This window comes from Magallana gigas, chromosome 2 (assembly GCF_963853765.1).
Source record: "Magallana gigas chromosome 2, xbMagGiga1.1, whole genome shotgun sequence".
Taxonomy (NCBI): Eukaryota; Metazoa; Mollusca; class Bivalvia; order Ostreida; family Ostreidae; genus Magallana; species Magallana gigas.
In genome coordinates, this window is record NC_088854.1 from 59,063,829 (window position 1) to 59,085,790 (window position 21,962).

At 38.4% G+C, this 21,962-nt stretch overlaps 4 protein-coding genes across 4 annotated transcripts in view; 3 read left to right on the top strand and 1 right to left on the bottom strand.

Annotated features, from left to right (window-relative positions):
* The first annotated feature begins 1,662 nt into the window (after window positions 1–1,662).
* LOC105345007 (hemagglutinin/amebocyte aggregation factor) lies at window positions 1,663–3,065 on the top strand. Its single transcript, XM_011452969.4, has 6 exons — window positions 1,663–1,808; window positions 1,909–2,100; window positions 2,191–2,322; window positions 2,655–2,778; window positions 2,862–2,912; window positions 2,999–3,065. Exons 1-6 carry the CDS (start codon window positions 1,793–1,795, stop codon window positions 3,030–3,032), a joined length of 549 nt encoding a protein of 182 aa, XP_011451271.1. The 5' UTR covers window positions 1,663–1,792; the 3' UTR covers window positions 3,033–3,065.
* A 121-nt stretch (window positions 3,066–3,186) lies between these two features.
* LOC105345051 (dermatopontin) lies at window positions 3,187–5,436 on the top strand. Its single transcript, XM_034445951.2, has 6 exons — window positions 3,187–3,309; window positions 3,381–3,575; window positions 4,558–4,689; window positions 4,776–4,899; window positions 4,984–5,034; window positions 5,308–5,436. The coding sequence occupies exons 1-6, from the start codon at window positions 3,294–3,296 to the stop codon at window positions 5,366–5,368; spliced, it is 579 nt and encodes a 192-aa protein (XP_034301842.2). The 5' UTR covers window positions 3,187–3,293; the 3' UTR covers window positions 5,369–5,436.
* Window positions 5,437–6,762: 1,326 nt separating this feature from the next.
* On the top strand, window positions 6,763–9,348 carry LOC105345009 (dermatopontin-like). Its single transcript, XM_011452972.4, has 6 exons — window positions 6,763–7,102; window positions 7,263–7,460; window positions 7,927–8,058; window positions 8,160–8,283; window positions 8,495–8,545; window positions 8,710–9,348. Exons 1-6 carry the CDS (start codon window positions 7,087–7,089, stop codon window positions 8,738–8,740), a joined length of 552 nt encoding a protein of 183 aa, XP_011451274.3. The 5' UTR covers window positions 6,763–7,086; the 3' UTR covers window positions 8,741–9,348.
* A 441-nt stretch (window positions 9,349–9,789) lies between these two features.
* The window catches only part of LOC105345050 (uncharacterized), an 86,432-nt gene continuing 74,259 nt past the window's right edge, over window positions 9,790–21,962 (bottom strand). The window contains exons 116-135 of the mRNA XM_011453028.4: window positions 21,376–21,711; window positions 20,855–21,094; window positions 20,414–20,587; window positions 19,862–20,032; window positions 18,870–19,593; window positions 18,213–18,549; window positions 17,628–18,085; window positions 17,015–17,495; window positions 16,467–16,715; window positions 15,768–16,001; window positions 15,187–15,363; window positions 14,797–14,952; window positions 14,290–14,475; window positions 14,113–14,199; window positions 13,685–14,013; window positions 12,909–13,507; window positions 12,171–12,562; window positions 11,734–11,919; window positions 10,829–11,104; window positions 9,790–10,618 (exon numbers count right to left, since the gene is read on the bottom strand). Coding sequence (XP_011451330.3) covers window positions 10,424–10,618; window positions 10,829–11,104; window positions 11,734–11,919; window positions 12,171–12,562; window positions 12,909–13,507; window positions 13,685–14,013; window positions 14,113–14,199; window positions 14,290–14,475; window positions 14,797–14,952; window positions 15,187–15,363; window positions 15,768–16,001; window positions 16,467–16,715; window positions 17,015–17,495; window positions 17,628–18,085; window positions 18,213–18,549; window positions 18,870–19,593; window positions 19,862–20,032; window positions 20,414–20,587; window positions 20,855–21,094; window positions 21,376–21,711 — 5,987 coding nt within the window. The 3' untranslated portion in view covers window positions 9,790–10,423. The remainder of the gene's footprint in view (window positions 10,619–10,828; window positions 11,105–11,733; window positions 11,920–12,170; window positions 12,563–12,908; window positions 13,508–13,684; window positions 14,014–14,112; window positions 14,200–14,289; window positions 14,476–14,796; window positions 14,953–15,186; window positions 15,364–15,767; window positions 16,002–16,466; window positions 16,716–17,014; window positions 17,496–17,627; window positions 18,086–18,212; window positions 18,550–18,869; window positions 19,594–19,861; window positions 20,033–20,413; window positions 20,588–20,854; window positions 21,095–21,375; window positions 21,712–21,962) is intronic.

The following is a 21,962-nucleotide window of genomic DNA, read 5'->3' on the forward strand; positions in this document are numbered from 1 at the left end:
ACACACCCATGAAGTTTAAGTAATAAAGCATACCCGTACACGTAATAGAGTACACCCATTGAAATGGAATGACCTGGTCCCCCCTTGGAAGTAAACTCTCCCAAGGGTATATAAACAGACACATCTAGCAGATTAGGCAGAGTAGGTCTGAAACCCACAGCTCTCAGAAGAACCCGCAAGACCTGGAAGGTAATAGAAACCTGATAGAAGTAATTTGTGAGGTTGTAAGTAGACAGACTAGGGGAAGGAGTACTCCTCAGCGGTGATTGGAATTGGAATCTTAATTGGTTGTCGGGAGGTAGTAAGTCTATATGACTGAGGCGCCTGACTTCCTGTAATATTAAGAACCCTTTACCAAGGCACGCGGGGATAAGTATCCCAGTTAAACAATAATAAGTGATTTAAATACACCTCCAATCAATTGTAAATCAAGTTTAATCATTGTACTCAGGAATAGTAGAAGTAAAATTAATATATTTATATCCCTTAAAAAGAACCCGATATTTTGTTTAGGTAAAACACGTTACAATACCATCTTTTATTTTTTATCAATTGTAATTTCTTTTATTTCACTTTTTCAACCATATTATTACAAAGTATAGTTCAAGCCTTTAGAAGTCGGCACAACCTGAATGCTTCCATCGGAATTTAAAGCAACCGACCGTAACTTTCTCGACCACTATACTTGCGAGCAATCGAAACTAATATGGCGATCAAAAACATTTATGAACTCATGTCAGCTTTTTTCAACGACACATTACTTAGCAATCTATATAAAAGTCAACCAATAAACCTGTCAAGTCATTATTATATTATATATATTTTTTTTCCCTTAAAAATACAAAGTTTAAAAAATACAAAGAAAAAGGAAAAACAGTTACAAGCGTTTATCTGCAATTATTCAATTTTTAAATAGCGAAACACAAATCATAAATTTTACCCTCAAAGCAGTAATTATTCAAGGTCAGTTTATTTCAAATGTTTTTGCCTGGATCATAGACTTGAATTCTGAGAGACAGTTAACAAAATAAACAATATTGGACAGTTCTGATATACGCATGTACATTGTAAATTGATAATAATGGAAAAGAAATTAAATTCATTTACTTTTCGGACGGAATGTCACATTTAAAATAATTTTCAAAAACATCACATTTTAACAATCGTATACATTATAATTATATGTAAAAAAAATTGCACAAATTAAATAATAATAAATAGATATAAGTAGCACAATATCACACCTTGACATAAACTCAATGAATTCGTTCCCTTGCCGTTTGGGTACCATTCTATACCAAGTACTAAGTAATTCTGACAGTCGAAATGCTAATGTACGGACAGTGATACTTTCTTCATCTTTCAAGAGTTTGAATTGAGTCGTGACAAATTACATGTAGTATATATATATCAAAAGGGTTGTCTGGGTGTTCGGCTTGTCATCTGCCCACGTCGTGTCCAGAACGAGGCTGTTGCGTTAAATACTGTTACACATTTACCAATACAGTGTAGTTTCCTAGCTTTCTTAGTTCCGTTCCCTTGTTGCTTCCTGTACTTTCTGCAATAAAACAATATTGAAATATTTCAATGATTGTTACGAAATGTTTTGGCTACCTTTATTGCACTGTACACTTGAAATCTTGTTATAGAAATACTAAAATGCAGGTGTTTTATATGTATAAAAATCACACATGACAATTTTAGCGTTTTCGTTACAGGTTTTGATAATTCTTTATCAGTTCAAAGTGTAATACTTCTTATCAGATTAACAAGCTCCTAACTGATCGGAGACATGCTGTTGTTCGCAGGTATTTAAGCTTGTTTCAATTAAGTAAAATTTCGACAAGTTTCGTAACAGTTCTGTAGAAGTACCGATAGAATCATTAGTATCAAATTCTCCAATTACAGCTCTCCTTCACCTGCTGGTGTGCGTATATTCATGGGTCAATGACTACGACCACCCTTTCACTTTCACTTGTCCTCAACACCAATCCATTCAGCGGGTAGTCAGTCACCATGACAACCACAAAGAGGACCGAGTGTTCGATTTTACGTGTAGTAACTATGAAGATTCAAAATTTGATAGCTGCTATTGGACAGGTATATCCGTCAGTATCAGTTGTATATGTCAACAGTTTAATCTTTGATGGAACAGGCAGTAAGATTTTGATAGTTATGCTCTTTATTTAGAGTACGTGAATGACTTTGACCAACCTGTAATATTTCAATGTCCTCATGGAGGTGTGTTAAACGGGGTCAGCAGTTACCATGACAACCACAGAGAGGATAGACGCTTCAGATTCTACTGCTGTGAAAGTCCAGGTTCTAGAACTTATAGATGGCAACAGCATTGAAAATTATTTGTTATTGTCAACGTTGAACGTTCTAAAAATGCCAATTTACAAGCCTAAAACTAACTCCTCGCTTCTTTCTGTGAAATGAACCTGCTGTAGTATATCTCTTAAATCTATAATTATCCCTGAAGCAAGACCCTTTTTCTATTATTTCTTTTGATTTTTAAAACTCTAAATTGCATTCTGCCAGTTCGGTTGACATAAGAACTCAAAATTATTTGATTAGCCTTGTTTGCATTAATGTTCAAAGAATCACTTTTTCAATATGTATTTGTTTTAAATATTTTCCCTTCACGTTAGGGAATTGTCTCTTCAATTGCTACTACTCTGGTCTGGTCAACCAATACGATGGAGACTTGGACTATACAGTACCAGACGGTCACGTGATGCGAGGCTGGACAAGCGTCCATGACAACCATCACGAGTATGTATGTCCAGAATGAGGCTGTAATTGGTTTAACTGACATGAAGGCAGCCTACAGAAACTTTTGTATACATGTTTTGTAGGGACAGAGTATTTGATTTTGATGTCTGTCGTATGCAGCAGTGCTTGGAGACGTAAGTTCAAGCTTAGAGTTATGCATTGATATACAGTAATATGGCCTTTTTTATGCATTAATACACCACCTTTTGGGTTTTTACAGGGGAAATCCTGGAGAAACAGTCATTGGAAAATGATGCTTTGTGGAAATAAAATTCATTTGCTACATAGTCTTTTTATCCTTCTTATATCTAGTAGTCTTTGAGTGTGGGGTGTGTGTGTGGGGGGAGGGGGGGTCCTTATTTATGCTTTAAGATTACTCTGTTCTTGTTCCATTACTGGGTTTATTCGGCCATATTTATGCCATAAGAACAAATGATTATTTCTTCTATTTGCCCTAAAGTTGTACACAGTATTTAAGAAAAAACACCTTATCGCCGTTATCAGTAGACACGACCATGCTGGAAGTCGGAGGTAAGTCTCTCACTCATTGTGGACAGTGGCCATAATTTTAACACGTGTAAATCCATCGCCTCTTTATACAGTTGTCGTCGCTTTATCCCTGTTCCTTGGGGTGGAGTCCTGGGTCAATGACTATGACAAACCTTTCACATTCACGTGCCCCTCACATCAGTCAATCAACCGGGTGGTAAGTCACCATGACAACGGGGCAGAGGATCGCAAGTTCGACTTCCAGTGCACTAAGTACACTGAAGGAACGGAAAGTTGTTTCTGGTCAGGTATGCTTCGTTACACGAAAATGGCGGCAATTTAATCAAATTCGAAAATACCGGTATTTATAGACAGTAACATTCATCTCATCCCTAATGGTAAACAGACATAAGGTATTTGATGTATAAAGACCACATTTTGTACACCTAACCATGATATCATTTTGAAGGTGTTATTAACTTAAAATGCTTCACCAAAGGGATTATGAAAATTTTGATTACTGTCAAATTAAATGAACTTTACATTGAAGACTATATGAAGCAAATGTATTAAGGTGCCTCACTACTTCAACACTTATATATTTTTAAAGACACTACGTCATAAGATGGCGATTCAAATGTTTTGTTAAACTGTTTGAACCATTCCAATTGGTTGTCAATCATCATAGCTCAGTCATTTAAGTATCGGTCTAATGAACTGCAGATCATGATTTCGAATCCACCTCGGGCTTTTGTTTATATTTATTGCATTGCATTGCAAAATTTTTATCCAAACTTGCATATTTTTCACCAATTTGACTTATATACTCATGCTATCTTACATAATCAATAATTTTTTGCTGGTTTCAGCAACTTTTTCCAGGTGTAGTTAACCACTTTAAGATATTGTAAAAAGTTATTTGAAATCCATACAAATCTCTTGATGAATATATGCATAAACTTTCTTTTTCATCAAAATATGAACTAAAATGAACCATTTATCTACAGATATCTTTACAAAATTAAAATTTTTCTTTTTATCTTCAAAGAAATATACATGTAACTCTTCAAAAGGTTTAAGATGCAAAATGGCGGTTTCTTCAAAATTGTCAGACATGTGAATTTTGTTCATTTCATTTTCATTGTTATCTAGTTTATTAACTAAATAACTTTAACATAATTCAAAAATGTTCATTATCCGTTCATTATATATTGAATACCTTTTAAAAGCTATAGGTTCAATCTGTGTGAATTGTAACTTATTCGAATTTGTGAATTTTTTTTTTTGTAGCGTACGCGAATAATTTTGACCAACCAGTCGCTTTCCAGTGCCCGAATGGTGGCGTTATGGATGGCGTCAGTAGTTACCATGACAACGGAGCAGAGGACAGACGTTTCCGTTTTTACTGTTGTGAAAAACCAGGTTTTAATCAGAAACAATCAACAACAATCTAATTTCCAACAGTAAATTTATTATGTAATTGACTGTTTATGTCGTTCACATTACAGGAATGTGTCTGTACAACTGCTTCTACAGTGGTTGGGTCAATAGTTACGACGGAGATTTGGACTACACAGTACCAGCTGGTCACGTTATGAGGGGCATGATCAGTATCCATGACAACGGGGCCGAGTATGTTCTTTAGCAAATTACTGATAAGGAGTAAATAGAATTGTGGTTAATGCCTGTATAAGTTACAAATGATTTTCTTTCCAGGGACAGGATTTTTGATTTTGAGGTCTGTCTTATGCAGCAATGCTCGGACTCGTAAGTATATTTCATTGATCGTAACATTGTCGTCTAAAATAGGAGTTCAAGCTGATAACAATAAAGATAACTGGTCATTCTTCTTACCCTATCCTTCGTAACTCTTAGGTTTTTACGTAAAAAAAAATTGTAAAAACACGGGATTCGAACCTGATCACACGTCTTTAGAGAGCTCTGATGCCGTATGGCTCGCCTGTGGACGACATGAACGCCGGTATATGGATACCATTACCGTCAATTATTGCCTAATCCAGTATTCAATTTTTGTTTCAGGAATCCAGGTGGGGGTACGATCGGGAAAAGATCAGCAAACAACACGAGTGGACGTCATTGATTGTCTAAAATCTACTTTATTTTGGTTTTATGTATGTCTGGTTTAGTAATATAAACGTATACCAATGCACTCAAGTTAATTTTTTTTATCCATCGTCATCTTCACTAGCCAAGGGAGAAAAGCGGTTCGTAACACTTCGCTAGCGAAGATGATCCTTCGTGTGAACAATAAATGTTAAGATTACTTCAGAGGGTCGTGTATATTTTCATTCTTTAAAATAAAACCACTTTTAAAATATTAAATATTAAGATGGCTGGGTCGTCCAGGCCCTTTGAGACTATATTGATCTCCTGTAGAAGTAGAGCCATGTACATGTATAACGAAATGGACAACTATCAAATAGTGAAATTCCACCGAGAGGACAAGATTCACGGTCTAAGACGAGGCTCTGCCGAGTCCTAGACTGTAAATCTTGGCCCCAAGGTGGAATTTCACCATCCTACACTCGTCATAATGAATGATTATTTTTCTCGCATTATTTTACTTTAAAAAAGATGTCTGACAACTTTCTGTTATGACGTTCACAAGATTACTCTCAGTTTATCTCTCCGCGTGCTTCAAATAGTGCTAGTCAAAATGAGAGCATACACCAGTTTTTAAAATAAAAATATGGTAAATTTTGATTTATTAAGCAAAACAATTACTTAGTGGATAATATCAATCCATCAATTTCCATCTCCCTACATCAGACAATGTTTGTATACGTTCTAAATCGGCGTAGTAATAAACAGTGTAAGACAGAAAAATCTCACACTGCTGTCTCACACTGGACAAACCAATTTCACACCGGCGAGAATAAAGTATATTGTAATTAGAATACTTTTATCTGTTTAGAAATTTCAAACTTATACAATTTTTAGCCAAAAATATAGCTTTTAAAAATATTTGGAGAGGTAAAAATCGTAAAACCCCCAGCGGGATTCGAACTCATGACTTACAGAGTCGTAGTAAACCCTCAAATCCACTGCGCTACGCTGTTTTAAAAAAATATATGTGACAATGTTGGGAAAGAAACTACTCATATAATTATACCTCATTTCATTGTTTGTTTTGATAAACAATACGTCACAAAATAGAGGTGTCCCATACCACCTTAAAGGGGCATGGTCACGATTTTGGTCAAAAAATATTTTTCTGGTTTTTATGTTTACAATGCTTATGTTTTAAAGTCATTTTTAATTAGCAACCATAATTTGAGTGTCATGTGTTGAGTTAAAAGCGAGTCACAGAGCTAACAATTCTTTACTATGTAAACCAAAAACAGAAGTGAATTATTTAAAAGTGTACATGTTCGAGTTTAATGATGTTTTAATATAAAAGAGAAAATGAATAATACATAAGGGCATTACAGTATGGTGAATTACAAGCACACACTGCCTGTTACTCGCAGAAATTGAAAGCATAACACCAGAGAAATACAGGAAGTACCGGTATAACTTAATAAAATCATATATACTAAAGGCACACATCTTTTGTAACGTATTAATTTATGACCATATCTGACTTGTAGAATACTTTAGACACGTGACCCCTGAACCATATTATACGCATTTAAAATGAACGAATCATTCGCCCAGACACCTGATTCTCTGGTAACACTGTCGCTCTGATTAGCGTTTTAGAATTTGGAAAACTTTCTATTGACATTGAAGACCGATACTAGTATCACAAAGAATGGTTATCTTGGAAGTTATGCAATCTTCTTATAAGGCGGAATAATGTCTCACCTTACAGGTAAGTATTATTTGCTCGCGTCAGGAGTAGTATACACAAAGTATATATGTATGGTACTCTTTATTCTTATATAACACAGATCTTTATCACGTCTTTGGCACCGTGATTATCTGTACATGTGCCCCGGGGATTTATCTACAGAGTTGTCTTATCTTTCCAGTTCTTACTCTCCTCTTTCTGTCTGTTGTGGGAGTGTGTTCATGGGTCAATGAATACGACAAACCTTTCAGCTTTACCTGTCCGCAGCACCAGTCCATCAGTCGAATAGTCAGTCACCATGACAACCACAGAGAGGACAGGGTGTTTGATTTTACGTGCTCCAAGTACACGGAGTTCGCCGAGAACTGTACTTGGTCAGGTACGGCGTGACCTTGGGGACTCCAAGGGCACCACCCAGTCATGCAAACTCAGTAAATTCATAAAGCCTGTATGGTCCATTTTATGTTTTTTATTCATTTTTCCTCTTATCTGACTATTGCTTTTACACCAAAAACTAGTACTTAGAGAGAACAGGTGAATGTCAGATGGACTAAATTGTATTTAACATAGTAAAGTAGAGCCAGTTGTCTATTCACTTGGGCTAAAATATATTGTTGTGCAGTTGAGCAATGTGACCCATGGTCCTCTTGATTCGGAATCCAATGTCACCAGTGTTAGATTGTGCATACTATCATAGTAGCTTCGCGGATTATAAAGCGTAAACTGTCCCAACCCAGGTTACACTCATATAACTTGAGTAGACATTCATTAAAAGTTTAGATATTTTACACTATAAATTCTGTTTTCAAATCAGAAAAATCACAATGACTACAAATAACTTTTAGATTACGTGAACGAGTTCGATCAGCCGGTGGCTTTCCAGTGTCCACACGGGAAGGCCTTGGATGGGATAAGCAGTTACCATGACAACGATAAAGAGGACAGACGTTTCAGGTTCTATTGCTGTGAAACAACAGGTATGTCGCTGTAAAATGTTTCTTTGACATAGATACATGCATAAGTCATAACAGTTAAACTATGGTCTTTATTCGACATCCCACCGCTGTCTTTTTCACAGGAATGTGTCTGTACAACTGCTTCTACAGTGGCTGGGTCAATAGTTACGACGGAGATGTGGACTACACAGTACCGGCTGGTCACATGATGAGGGGCATGATCAGTATCCATGACAACGGAGCCGAGTATATATTTTTCTTGACGACTCCTCCAAATTCAACTCCTCTTTTTTAATCACTTGCCTTTTATTGAAAGTTTTCTGAATATGAAGTTTTTAGCTATTGATTAAAATGGTAAAACAGACTTTTGTTGTTCAGCAATGAAAAACTAGAGCCGACGCCAGTTTTTAATCAACCGTTACTAATTTTGAAACTAATTTTGATGATGGTTTTTCAGAGACCGAATCTTTGACTTTGAATCATGTCTGATGCAAGAATGCCTCGACGTGTGAGTAATTCCTCTGTGCATGATGTCCTGTTCATAGAAATGTTTGGTAGTCGTCATTAATTATAAAAAGATAATGAAACTAATTATGGTCTTTAGTATATAAAATTAAGTTTTGTTGTCTACTGAGCACTGTTGCCAATAATTCTATTATTGATATTTTATAGAGGAGGCCCTAATGGAGCAGTAATCGGTTAGAGCACCCCGGGGTCACCAATCAGAGGAGAACTCTATCACCCATGATCGTTGTGTGTTCACTGTGAATAAAACAGGAATCTACCCACCTTACAACGTCTGTAGTTCTGTATCAGTATAATGTTATATGAAATCAGTCAAAGACGTGATCTCCATATCATCACAATATGCAAATCAAATCTGACATGAATTTTCATTTCCCTTTTATCTCGGATTACCGCCGTATTAGTTGTCGATTTCTATTGTAACAGGCCGAGAACACTATTTAGGTTTCACTGTACCCAGGCATATCATTCATCCGAACACGTTACATTGAACGGAAAGATTGTAGAAACGCGTTTTAAAAATAGATGACAACCACAAGTACTGCAGTGGTAAGGAATATTGATAAAGACGAAACAAAACAAACTGAAATCCGGGCACACACACCGGTATTTCGAGAATCCTCGATTACTGTATCTAACGTTTCCCTGTGTTGTACTGTTTTACCATCGCACATGCGCAAACCATACGCTGTGCACAGATGTGCAGTGACAGCATGCAGTTAAAAAAAGGATGTTTTCTCTGTAAAAACTGATAAAAATGTCAACACCTTGTTTCTTTCTTGGATTTACTATCGCATGTTAACTCTGTGGATATAGTGCAATTGGGGGTCAACAAAATGATGTAGAATTATGCACTCTGTATGAACGACACACGTGTTCGATGTGCACGTGAAGAAAGGCAGCACTATTTGCAAAAGATAATGCGAATACTTTTGAAATTCTTTCAAATAATATACCATCTTTTATTTTTATCAATTGTAATTTCTTTTATTTCGCTTTTTCAACCATATTAATACAAAGTATAGTTCAAGCCTTTAGAAGTCGGCACAACCTGAATGCTTCCATCGGAATTTAAAGCAACCGACCGCAACTTTCTCGACCACTATACTGGCGAGCAATCGAAACTAATATGGCGATCAAAAACATTTATGAACTCATGTCAGCTATTTTCAACGACACATTACTTAGCAATCTATATAAAAGTCAACCAATAAACCTGTCAAGTCATTATTATAATATATATATTTTATTTCCTTAAAAATACAAAGTTTTAAAAAATACATAGAAAAAGGAAAAACAGTTACAAGCGTTTTATCTGCAATTATTCAATTTTTAAATAGCGAAACACAAATCATAAATTTTACCCTCAAAGCAGTAATTATTCAAGGTGAGTTTATTTCAAATGTTTTTGCCTGGATCATAGACTTGAATTCTGAGAGACAGTTAACAAAATAAACAATATTGGACGGTCCTGATATACGCATGTACATTGTAAATTGATAATAATGGAAAAGAAATTAAATTCATTTACTATTAGGACGGAATGTCATAGTAAAAATAATTTTCAAAAACATCACATTTTAACAATTGTATACATTATAATTATATGTAAAAAAAAATTGCACAAATTAAATAATAATAAATAGATATAAGTATCACAGTATGAAGAAAATGGTCAGATAAATAACAGGGCTCACAAATAAGGACAGAACATGGATCTAAAGAAAAAACACGGCCATTATCTCAGCAGTTCTTGATTAAAGCTCCTTCATAGCATCAATATTTTGTTAGTTTTGTTTGAATAGAAAAGTTTAAATGCACAAGATTTTTCGATGAGGCCTGGTCACCAAAATCTGATTTGCTATCGCCTCTTTTTGACTTCCTTCTCTTTCCTGACTATGTCGGCCTCCGTTGTTGAAATTCTTTTGAGTAGGTCGGTTTTACGTGTGAGGATGGTTGCCAGCTGTTCCCTGGCTGAGGTCAGTCGGGGGTCACTGGATGAACTCTTCTCCATGCTCCTTATTCCTTCCTCCAAGTCCGACACCGCTTTTAGGGTCTACAAAACAACAAAGCCAGTCATACTCCATTGCTTCATAAACTTCTCTGTATAATGATGCTCAGCCATTTTGATTTTCAGAATCTAACCTAACCTGACCTCATTTTTTGGTGGAAAATAGTCCAACCATTGCACATGCTCAAAAGTTTCAAAATGCAAGATGACTAAGATTTAGCTAGTTCTACATAGTAAACTTGTTTGTTTGTTTACCTGTGCGAGATCAGCGTTGAGTTGGTCATTCCTGGCTTCCAGTTCCATGAGCTGTGTGTCGCTGACACTAGGGGGTGTCTTCATTGATGGAACAGCCATTGATCGCCGTGGGCTGCGCCGCGGTGTTACAGGCGGTGTGTTGCCACCTTTTAGCTCCGACATTCTGCTGCTGACAAAGTCACTGGTTGCTAGGAAGCCTCCTTTGGAGGAAAGGAATTGTCGTAGTCTGGCGTTGCTGGCTAGAGATTCACACCCGTAAAGTCGCTGAGACATACTCTGGAAATCAAGAAATTTCTTCATTTAGCTAATATCCTAAAACCAGTTTTTATTTATATATTATTGAGATTATTTGATTTCTTTATTCAAAAAAAATTTGCATTCATAGAAAGCACCTTAATGAATATAAAAATATTAGGTTTTAAAGACATCAGGTTTCACCGAGAGATTCATGATATATTCCACGCTGCAAAATTACATTCCCCTGTACTTGTGTGGCTATGAAGCAAAAGGGAAACTCAATATTTATGTGTTTGCCCATTGAATAATTCTATTTTTCTCTTTTTTTTGATTGGATTAATTTTCTTTTGAACAGTGTCAAAAGTTTATCTTTTCATAATTACATGATCTATCAAATACATGGAAATCTTGTAAAAATTTGATATTTGGTAAATCATGAGTTTGTGTGTCACGATATCTCTTTAACTAATACAGCAAATCTAGTACATGACTGTATTATTCATCAAGATTTTATTATTTATTGCAAAATTTTGTTTATTAAGTGTTAAATTAAAGAAACAGAGCTAGAACTTTTAGAAGTTATCATATTTTTTTCCCTTCCCCTTTTTCGTAAGCCTAAAATATTTTCTGAGAGGAGATGAAAGTACTCTAACATCATATGTTTTTACCTGTTCAGAGAAGTCGATCCTGGTCGGTCCGTCCACCTTCATGTCCACGATGTCTCCAACCACCGACATCTTCTCCTCCTGCTTTTTGATGGTACCAAGGGTCTGCTCCAGAGCCAGTCGAGTCTGGGGGGTGGGGTTGTTGTGTGCCCGGGAGAAGAACATGTCTTGACAAACAACCCGCAGTGCCTAAAATAAAGACAGTTATAGGTCTCTTATTCTGATTTTCGGCATGTAGCTGAGTTTGGAACAGTAAATTAAAGTTAATTTACAACCAATTATGGATCAAAAGGAAAAAATCAGAGAAACTTAATAGTAAAACATTTCAGATGTTACCCTTGATCCTGCTCTATCATATGATTAGTTCTTTTACTTGCTATGCATTACAGACACTCTACAATCTAATAATTATATAAATTGGTCCAATTTAATGATCTCACCTTGTAGAACTCTCGCAGGAAGACAGTGTCACTATCGTCTGTTAAGTCTCCTGTTTTGATATGAGCCAACGAATGCAAAATCACCACAACAAATTCACCAATTGAGTCCATTCTCTCTCTCCGCACAAACAGAATCTTCTTGGCATGCTCGTAAAACACCGAGTTCCTGAACGCATTGTGTTCGTAGTTGTTTGGAGGTAAGTTCGAGGCAAGGAGTAAGCTGACTTCAGGTGTACCGATTGTTTCATGTAATAGTCTTGTCACAAAAACACCGAAACGATAAATGACGAATTGAGCGGGTGATATTTGATTGATGTCCGCCGGTTTTAGGTCACCCTTACAGACCCACTGAGCATCCTTCACATCCATGTAGGATCGACTATAGTCCCCACCTGGTAAAAGAGGAAAAAGATGTTAAATCCTGATAATATTTTGAATATAAATTTTATTAAAAAAAATATTTATAAGTATGCAGTGTTTTAAGTTTACATTTATTATCTTTAAGGAAAAGTAATCCTCAGTGATTTATATCTTTATTTCAAATATAAGGCAAACTGAAAGTTAAGGAAAATTTAACAACTTTTGATTCATCAAACATTTTCTAGTTTCCATTTCTAAATAAGTGTTTGGGTCGAAAACCGTCAACAGATCAAGTAAAGGATAATAAATAAAGCTTGTCATACAGGTATCCTCTGTCCCCCGCCCAAATTTCCTTTGACGTGTTACATTCCGACCTACCTAGCACCTTGTCTCCTCCAGCAATGCCACCTTCCGTCTTATCCAACATGTCCGCCAAGTCATTGATCTGTTTGAAAAGTGGTGACGCCATGAGCATGTTAACCCAGTCCTGTTCGCGGTTCCCAGTGGGGGTGAACTGACCCAGGCCTGATGAGGATTTGTCGCCCAGTCCTGACATGATACCGCCCGCCATGGACGACCGTGCTCCCGCCTGCAGGAACTCATCATCGTCATCCGCGTGAGAGGTTAGCCTCTCCATCTCCTCGCAGTCCTTCTCCAGAATGATCTCCTTGTCCACCTTGGCTTTCGCGGTGTCCATGCGGCGTTTCTTGCGAGCCTCCAGTTTGGCCAGTAGTGCCTGCTTGCTGCGGCTCTGCTCCTGATCCATGGAGTCTCGTATCCTTTCCATGTTCTCCTTGTGTTCCCGTAGGAGTCTTTCTTTCTCCTCCTGGCTGTTTCCGGACTTTTGGATTTCCTCTTTCTCGCGGCGTTCTCTCTCCTCCATCTGCTGTTGTCGGAGCCTCTGCCGTTCCTCTTCCCGGTCCTTCTGTTTTTGCTCCTCAAGTCTTGCCTCAGCCTCCAACTCTTCCTCCAGTTGTCTATAGAAGATAAAAAAAATTATTAATTCAAGAAACAATTTACTAGTATCAATACATGTAATTCTACAGAACCTGAATTGCTAACCTATTAATGTATCAATAGTTCATAAACATTGATTGTAATTTTTAATTAGCTCCAAATGAACATCGTTGATGGCTGGTCACACGATGACTTACTTGTACTTCTCCAACATCTTCCTTTTCCTCTCCTCCTCTGCCAGTCGCTGCTCCTCTTTCCTCCTCGCCAGCTCCTCCTGTAACTTCCTGTACATGTCCTCCTTGTATTTCCTCGCCTCCTCGGACGCCAGCTTGGCCTGTTCAGCATACTGCTTATTAAGCTCCTCAGCAGGAGAGAACGTCTTCATGGCGTCTGCCAGTTCCTGCAGCTGTTTCTCCTTGAGGTTCAGTCGTTGGTGTGTCTGCTGAATCTCCTGTTGTGGACTCACTTCCTGTTCTGCTCTCTCCAACAGTTGTGTAGTGTGGTCATCAAAGCCACTCAGTTCTTGCTGTTAATGAAAAGGAGTCACAAGTCAGTTGAGAAATAGAGAGGGTAGGTGACAAATAGGACATAAAGAGTGTTATAGAAAAGAAAACTGTTCCTTTACCTGCTGCCTCTGCTTGAGTTGCTCCTTTCGTCTGGCCAGCTCTGCTGGATCCATGTTTCCAGAATCAGCTATCAAGTCTCGCATCTCCTGCAATTGTCAAGAAAAATGCAATCATTTGTGGGAAAAAATTAGAATAAAAACATATATCGATCTCGGTGCTTTGTGTCATAGAATTACCTGCTCAAAAGCAGCCAAAAGTTTTTCTCTCTCCTTCTGCCTGTTCTCCTCAATCTCTGCTCGGGCTCTTCTACGAGCAGCCTCAAGCTCCCGAGCGAGCTGGTCCTCGAGATGGATGGCCTCTTTGAGATGTCGCTGTCTGAGGACTGTGTATATCATGTTCTCTGCCTTCTTCTTGTCCTTGTTCTAAGAAGGAGAAAGCAGTTAAATTAACATTGTAATTTATGAATACATATCTTCAAAAAGATCACAGGAATATTGAGTTTTAAGTTCATCATAAATAAGACATTTTATTTTAATAAAAAATGCTACATGTCAAATAGTAAAGATGGATGTTTGATATGGAAATCTTTAAAAATAAAAACTTATAAGTTTGCGAGGAATTTGATCGATTGTGTGGGGTTTTTTATATCACAAAAGTGCACATGAATAATAAAACAAGGCTGAAAGATGAATGAAAGACTTCAAAGTATTTGCTATTAAGTAAATGGCAGAGAGATGACCAACCTTGACATTTTTCTTGAGGGCGTCGTTTTCCACGTCCTTGGCGATCTTCTCGTTGAGCTGGTCTCGCTGTTGTTGCTGACTTGACAGTTTCTGGGCTGTCTCCATCCTGTGTTTGTCCTCGAGCTGCTCCATCCTTCTCTTTTTCTTCTCTTCAATCTGCCAAAAAACCAAAACATGTTATTTCTGATTGCACTTATATCAGATCAATATGTATTACAACCCATTACATTTTAATATTGCTTTTTGTAATTAAGATTAGAGTCAAAATAGTTGGGAAAATTTCATTATAAGATCTAGTCTTTTTTTATAGTACAGTACCATGTAATAACTGGAAGTATTATTTTAAGACATCATTTTCTCTGATATTGCAAGAACCTCTTTGACCCTGACCTTTTTTCTGAGAGCCTCTTTCTGGCGATCTTTTTCTGAGTTGAGGTTCCGCTCTAATGCCTCCATTTCGGCTTTGTGTGCACTCAGTAGTTTCTGGTACTCGGCGTCCCCGGGGGTCAGGTTCTGGTGATGTAGCAGCATGTCACGCTCAAACTTGGACTGGTGCGCTTGTAATGCCTACGAAGAAATAAGTTGATTTTTCATGAAACTCTAAGAAATAGTCATGTTCCTCAGGTACATCCCACAATTTTTTTTTTACATGTTTTGTTAATTATTCGTGTGGTTTATTTTTAAATAGCTAACTCTTCATAAACCAACTCCGAAGATCTAGAAAACTAGTTAAACACTTTGTATACTGGTGGGATATTCGACTAAGTAACTGTAGACAAAATTATTAAAGTTTTTCTTGTTCAGCTATCTTTTTAACAAAATAATTCTTCCTCTCCCTAGTAAACTCCTCCATGTACCAGTTATTTCTGCTTCTGGTTACCCAGTAATAAGGAAAATAATTACCAGCATTAACTGTTTTTTTTTTAAATAAACATTTTTTCTCTGCTAGCTATCCTCGCCTGTCCACCTACCAGTTGTTTCTGCTGCTGGTTGTTGAGGACTATGTCCTGCTCCTCTTTGCTCCTCTCCTCCTGGGCCTCCAGATTGAGCCTCCTCAGGTCCTCGCTCTGCTGTCCCTCTAGCTTCTCTAGCTCTGTCGTCTGCTGGTCCACCAGTTTCTGTTGCTCTGACAGTAGCTTGTCTCCGTTGATCTTCTCGTTGATGCCCATGATGACATCTGCAGCTTCTGCGTCATTCTGTGCCGCCTACAAGTAAAAAGTCAGGGCTTGTTACATATTTCTTATGACAGTAGTAAAATCCTTTTTTTATAAGTTTGAAGATTGCTTCACCCATTAAAGCAGGGTTTCACATTTGATTAAAATATTGCAGACCTTTGACTTGTATACAGATTGCCATTTTTTCCAACTTTTAGTTACTATCAGTACTAACATAAAATCATTTAACCATCTTTTGAATTTTCTAAGCCAGTTTTCAAATATAAATATGTGGTTTACCATTAATAGTTAGGTCAATTAATGTCAAATTGCCCTTGCAGAATGTGGATAAATTGGATAAAAGTGAAATGAGTAAGATACTAATGCAAATTGTGAGAACACAAGCAGAGTAGAGGTACTGGCTTTTTTCATAGTGTAAACAGTGGTTAATATACATGTACTGATGAGTTATATGATAAGTGACTTTATGTACACTCGTCTGGTTGCTATACTGACATGTTTCTTGGTGATCCTGTCCAGCTCCTTGTTGACCGCCCTCTCTTTGTCCAGCTCCTCCTTCATCCGTTTCCTGGCTGCCAGTTTGGCCTTGATTTTGTCCGCCTGCTGGTTGCGGCCGTCGTCTAGCCGGTTGTTGAGTCTGGCGATCTGGTCCTGGTACTGCTGTAGGATCCGGTCTCTCTCGCTCTCCGTCTGGTTCTTTAACATTTCCCTCAGGGCCTCCTCTCCTGCCTGCTTCTGCTGATCCTGTTTACAGACATTAACAAGTCTTAAGTAGCATTTTAACTAAATTGTGCAAGTTATTTTTTAAAATACCAAAACACTTGCATTGTTAGTTTTCTGACCATTTCAATTTATCATTGAAGCAGTTTCTGATAGTTTTAAAAATGTATTTCTTCATATAGAAGCTGTGCAAGATAATTGGCAAATCCTTTATCTAAAATGCTCTCTCTTGAGTTTTATTCCGCTGGATGCCATAAACACATATCTGGTGAGTTGAATATGCATTAAACACTGGGTAATGCCAGCCATAACAGCTCACTCACCCTCTCCATGATCTTGATGGTGCTCAGTATGGCCTCCTCTTCCATGTCCCGGTCAGCCTGACCCTGGGTCTCCCTCACCCTCAGCAGATTCCTTCTCTCCTCCTCCTCGAGACTCTGCAACTCCTCCTCAGTCAGTTCAGCCCCATGCTTTCTGTCCTTCCTCTTCTTCAGTTTCTCCTTCATGGCTTCGATCTGCTGCTGGAGCTCCTTTCGTCTGCTCTTGGCGTCATTAATCATAGCCTCTTTCTGACTCTTGCTGATATCCAAGGCTCGGATTTGTTGTTCAAACTCTTGATCGATTTCTGGACTTTTAACTTCATCACGGGCATCGCTGCTTTTCTTTCTGATGTCTGCCAACATATGCTCTTGCTGTTGTTGGAGCTTCAATATCTGATTCATCAACTCCTCATAAGAGGGCATTTCTATGTTTGGAACTGACTCCTCTGATATGCCATTTTCTTTGGCTTCAGATAAATGTTTCCTAGAAAAACAAAAGAGAAGGCGTTTAAGAAACAATTATTTTTAAGTAACTTATATTGCTTTAGGATAAAAAGAAATTTTCCAAAAAAAATTTCATGTAGGAAATTCTAGATGAAATTTATGTTTAACTCACTTTGCCAGTTCCTTCTTCTTGTGACGCCTGGCATCAAGCAGTCTCTTTCTGAGTTTATCCAGCTGTTTCCTCTTCCTCTTCTCAAACGCTTCATTCAGTTTCTGCATGTTGCTGGCATACTCCATCATAATCATCTCTTTCTCCTGCTCCTGTTTTGACCTTGCTAGTTTCTTCTCCAGTTCATGCTGGGCATCAGCCATGGCTTTCCTCTTCTCTAACTCACAGTCATCTAGAGTCTTGTTCATGTCTTCAATCTCATCCTTCTTAAGGTCATTCTCCAGTTTTGCCGCCTCATAAGCCTGTTTTTCAAACACAGCACGAGAAAGTTCTTGGGACGCTTCACCACCTTGATCCTTGTTACCTTTGCCCTTTGGCCCATCAAAGATGGAGGTCTCATCTTTCCCACCTCCTGTCTTGGTAGTTGATTTGACTCCAGACTTGGCCAGTCTACTTCTTTCCTATTAAGGTTATAGAGTAAATTGTACTTATTCAATAAGATCATTTTCAGGAGTTTTTGAAAGAGATGGTAAACTACCAAGTAGTTCACCTGAATCAATGACAATGATGTTAATGGTTTCTGCGTACCTTTTGATCCCGGCGTCTTCTGAGGCTGTCGGTGCTTCCTGTTCGCTTGATGTCCCCAGCCCCACCACTGCCTCCAATATTGATATTGGTCACATGTTGGCCGGCCCCACCCTCGGTGCCCTGACTAATCAGGTTCAGTAGTTCTGAGGACAGGGTGAAAGGACCCCCTGACTCTAACAGCGCTATCAGCTGCTTCAGTAGAGGTATCAGGTCCGACTCCTTGTCTCCTGAGGAGTCTACATCGCCGTAGACTCCGGACAGCTGACAGTCGTAATCACCGGCCAATAGGCTGGCTCGTGTCAGGACAGTCTTGGCCTCAGTAGCACACAGCTCAGATCTGAGAATTATGGTTTTGATGTGAAATAAATCAATAATACAAAGATAGCAAATTATCATTTCATATTTCATTCTCTTTATGAAAAACTTCATTACTAAGAGAAATACAAATAACTTTTAAAATGAAATAAATAAACAATATCAACACTGCACTATAATCCTTTTAATATGTAAAAGTACAATTTTTTAACATAAATTACCAGTTTATTACTGACAATGGCTTACAAAAATTATCAGGCAAATAGCTTACTATGGTAATATCTAGCCTAAGAGATACATGTGCCATTAGTCACCTTCTAAGTAAAAACATGTATAAAGTACCTCTCCCTGGCATACTCCAGTGAGGAATGAGCCTCGTCTAGGTTCTCCATCCTGGCCCTCAGTGTGTCCTTCAGCTCACTCTGTAGCCTGAGTTTGGCCTGTTTGTACCGCTGTAGTGTGGTGTTCTCAGCGTCAGGGTTCATGGCCCCCTCAAGGTCATGAGCTCTATCCTTGTACTGTTTCTCCTCCTGTTGCAGCTTGTTAAAGAATCGACGTAGGGCATCTGCCAACTTGACGTGGGAAGCCACGTGCCCTTCCTCTCCCTCATGCTCTTTGGCGTCACTCTGGGTCAGGACCGCGATGACCTCTGGCGGTATCACCGTAGCATATTCCTGTTCTGCACCACCTCGTCTCTGAACCTCGCGCTTCTCAGCTTCCGAAAGCTGGTGAACATCTGCATCAATCTCCTCCAAGAATCTCTGTACATCTCGAGAAGTCACAGAGTCCAAGTCGAAAAGAAGCTGCTGAGTAAACTGGTGCTCCTTCAGAGTTAGTTCCCGCTCTTTCTGTCTCTGTCGCCTCCAGAAGCTTCGTCTGGCCACCAGTTCTTCCTCCAGCATGGCTAGAGCTCCTGGGGGTGGCTTCTTCTTCCTGGGGCCGCCAGAGGACATAGTGACAGGGATGGCCAGGCCTGTCTCTGGGTTACTACGGATACCAATCACAGGGCTGATTTCTCCTGTCACAGGGTCTAGAGCCTTCTTACCAATACTGATTGGAACCAAGCCTGACAAACAATGGCCACATTTTAAAAGGGCATGTTTATATCACATAAATGTATTAAAAAAAGATGAGTACTGTGCATTTTTCTAAATGAATTGAAATTTACATATATATCTATGTCATATACGTTATTAATAGTTTTCATAATCTGTATGATAGATTTTTGCTGCATAAAAACTTCAATTTCAATTGACGTTCACTTAAGAAGTGTTCACAAATAAATTACTGTATACTGAACAAATCTCCATCATTTCATTGATTTTGATTCTCACCAGCTCCTTCAGGGTCCTCCATGGTTCCGGCCAGTGGTCTGACATTGCCGGTCTTCTTATCTTTGTCTGCCCCGAGGATGGGCACCTGTTGTTCTGTGCCTGATGGATCCAGCATTGTTGTGCCCACCAAGATGGGTAACAACTGTCCAGTCTTGAAAAACTCGTACATTCCTGTTGGAAAAATTCAATGACTGTAGACCGAGCCCACTTAATAGGTAATTCACATTTCCAAATTAACTGTAGCAGGATAGAATGTAAAAGTTTACTGTATATGGAGTTAATTTTGCCCAATATCATTTCCATTATGCCTTCACTAGTTTAATGAATACAAAACATTCTAATCCAAAGATCTATTAAAATAAAACAGAAAACAAATGTCTAGTTGAACTTAAAATGAAGTAAAATCATTAACAAATGTGATTGGATGAAATAACATGAGACACGGTATGTTGATTATCTGTACCAGTGCCAATCATGTTTTGTTAAGGCACGGTATGTTGTTGATTATCTGTACCAGTGCCAATCATGTTTTATTAAGGCGAGTGTCTGTACCTGGACATCCTCCGGTGGCAGCCAGAATGGACGACCGATCGAGTCTACGCTCAACATCATGCTGAGTCCTCAGTAGGTAGGCCTTCATTCTTGAGCGAGCTTTCTCAAGCTCTTTCATTGCAGCCTCCAAGCCGCTCAACTCATGTCTCACATTTACATTGGTTCCTGTCGAGTCTGCAAACGAATAAACGCCATTAGTGAACTCCTAGACAGCTTCATTGATTGAAGGAATAAATTCCACAGCTACCAAATTGATACCAATATAAACTGAGTAGGGGCAGTTAACTCTTTATACACTGCAAAAGCAACATTCTTTATACCATATAAATTAGGCAAAATTCTTTATATGATATAAACTAATTTTTAAGCCAATCAAATAATATGTTACAACCAAAGTCAAATAATATTCCATTATTTAACTTAGAGCTGCAATGGTCTTACCGCCCACTGCATCTTTGAGTTCTCTGAGCGTGTCAATGACTCTTGCCTCACATGCAAGCACGCTAGAGTCCAGCAGGGCCTGGAATCCTCCACCAGATGGCAACACATTGGCCTCGATTAAATAACCACTCTGAACTCTGACCAATCGACCACTGAGAGGCTCCACGAAAGTGTCGCCAGGAATTATGGGAAGGTTGTGTCTGCTGCCTGGTTTTGTTCCTCCAATTGGCACAATGTCTCCTGAAAATTGAAGAAAGATCATTTCATAAGTAAAAATCCAATCAATTCTGATATTGAACATTCCACTGAGCGTTTCGCAAAGTATTTTGAATCTTATGAATAAAATAAATTAATGTCCATGGATGAATATTGCTGTAAAGTTAAAATTCTAGTAATTGCTGCCTAAATGACTCAGTGTTCAGACTTATACAAAGCTCAAAAACATTTTTCATTGACCTAATTTTCATCACCTATCCCCACAATATCTCCATCATGTTCTGTACCAATAAGTAAAGACTGACCTGTCTCTGGGTCTAGGGTCACAGCCAGGATAGGGACAGGCTGTTCACTGTTAGGGTCCACCATCAGGGAGCCCACCTCTATGGGGGTCGGCATGCCTGTGACCGGGTCTATGTGGGTACCCCCGATAGGGAGGAGAGCCCCGGTCTGGGGGTGCATGGTCACGCCCATTATTGGTACGTGAAGTCCCGTCACTGGGTCGTTCATTGGCGCTCCGTATCTCAGGTCACTCTTGTGCTCCAGTGGGCGGAGCTTGGTTTTGATTGGCTGGTTGTTTTGTGGGTGGACGGGGTATGGTACAAATGGAATGAAGGGCTCGTCTGCTCTTGCTGCTTCTCCTTTAAAAAGTTTAAAATTTAGTGTTATAAAGGAGAGTTTTAATGAGGAATACCATAAAATGACTTAAAATACCCATGATTTCTAAAACTGTTTATTGTCAAAGAACTTGTTATTAGACAGGGCAGATCTTAATAATCATATTAATCAAAATTATCTGTGACTGTGAAAATAAATTATTATTTATTATCATTATTCATTAAACTATTTTTGTATCGGGTATTAATAAACTTAAGAGTTGGTCTAAAGCATA

What these genes read in the sequence shown, in the direction of transcription:
- LOC105345007 (XM_011452969.4), top strand. An exon ending in TGATAGCTGCTATTGGACAG is followed by an intron (nt 2,101 to 2,190) that starts GTATATCCGTCA and finishes CTCTTTATTTAG; the next exon opens with AGTACGTGAATGACTTTGAC. An exon ending in GTCCATGACAACCATCACGA is followed by an intron (nt 2,779 to 2,861) that starts GTATGTATGTCC and finishes CATGTTTTGTAG; the next exon opens with GGACAGAGTATTTGATTTTG.
- LOC105345051 (XM_034445951.2), top strand. An exon ending in TTACTGTTGTGAAAAACCAG is followed by an intron (nt 4,690 to 4,775) that starts GTTTTAATCAGA and finishes TTCACATTACAG; the next exon opens with GAATGTGTCTGTACAACTGC. An exon ending in ATCCATGACAACGGGGCCGA is followed by an intron (nt 4,900 to 4,983) that starts GTATGTTCTTTA and finishes TTTTCTTTCCAG; the next exon opens with GGACAGGATTTTTGATTTTG.
- LOC105345009 (XM_011452972.4), top strand. An exon ending in CTATTGCTGTGAAACAACAG is followed by an intron (nt 8,059 to 8,159) that starts GTATGTCGCTGT and finishes TCTTTTTCACAG; the next exon opens with GAATGTGTCTGTACAACTGC. An exon ending in ATCCATGACAACGGAGCCGA is followed by an intron (nt 8,284 to 8,494) that starts GTATATATTTTT and finishes ATGGTTTTTCAG; the next exon opens with AGACCGAATCTTTGACTTTG.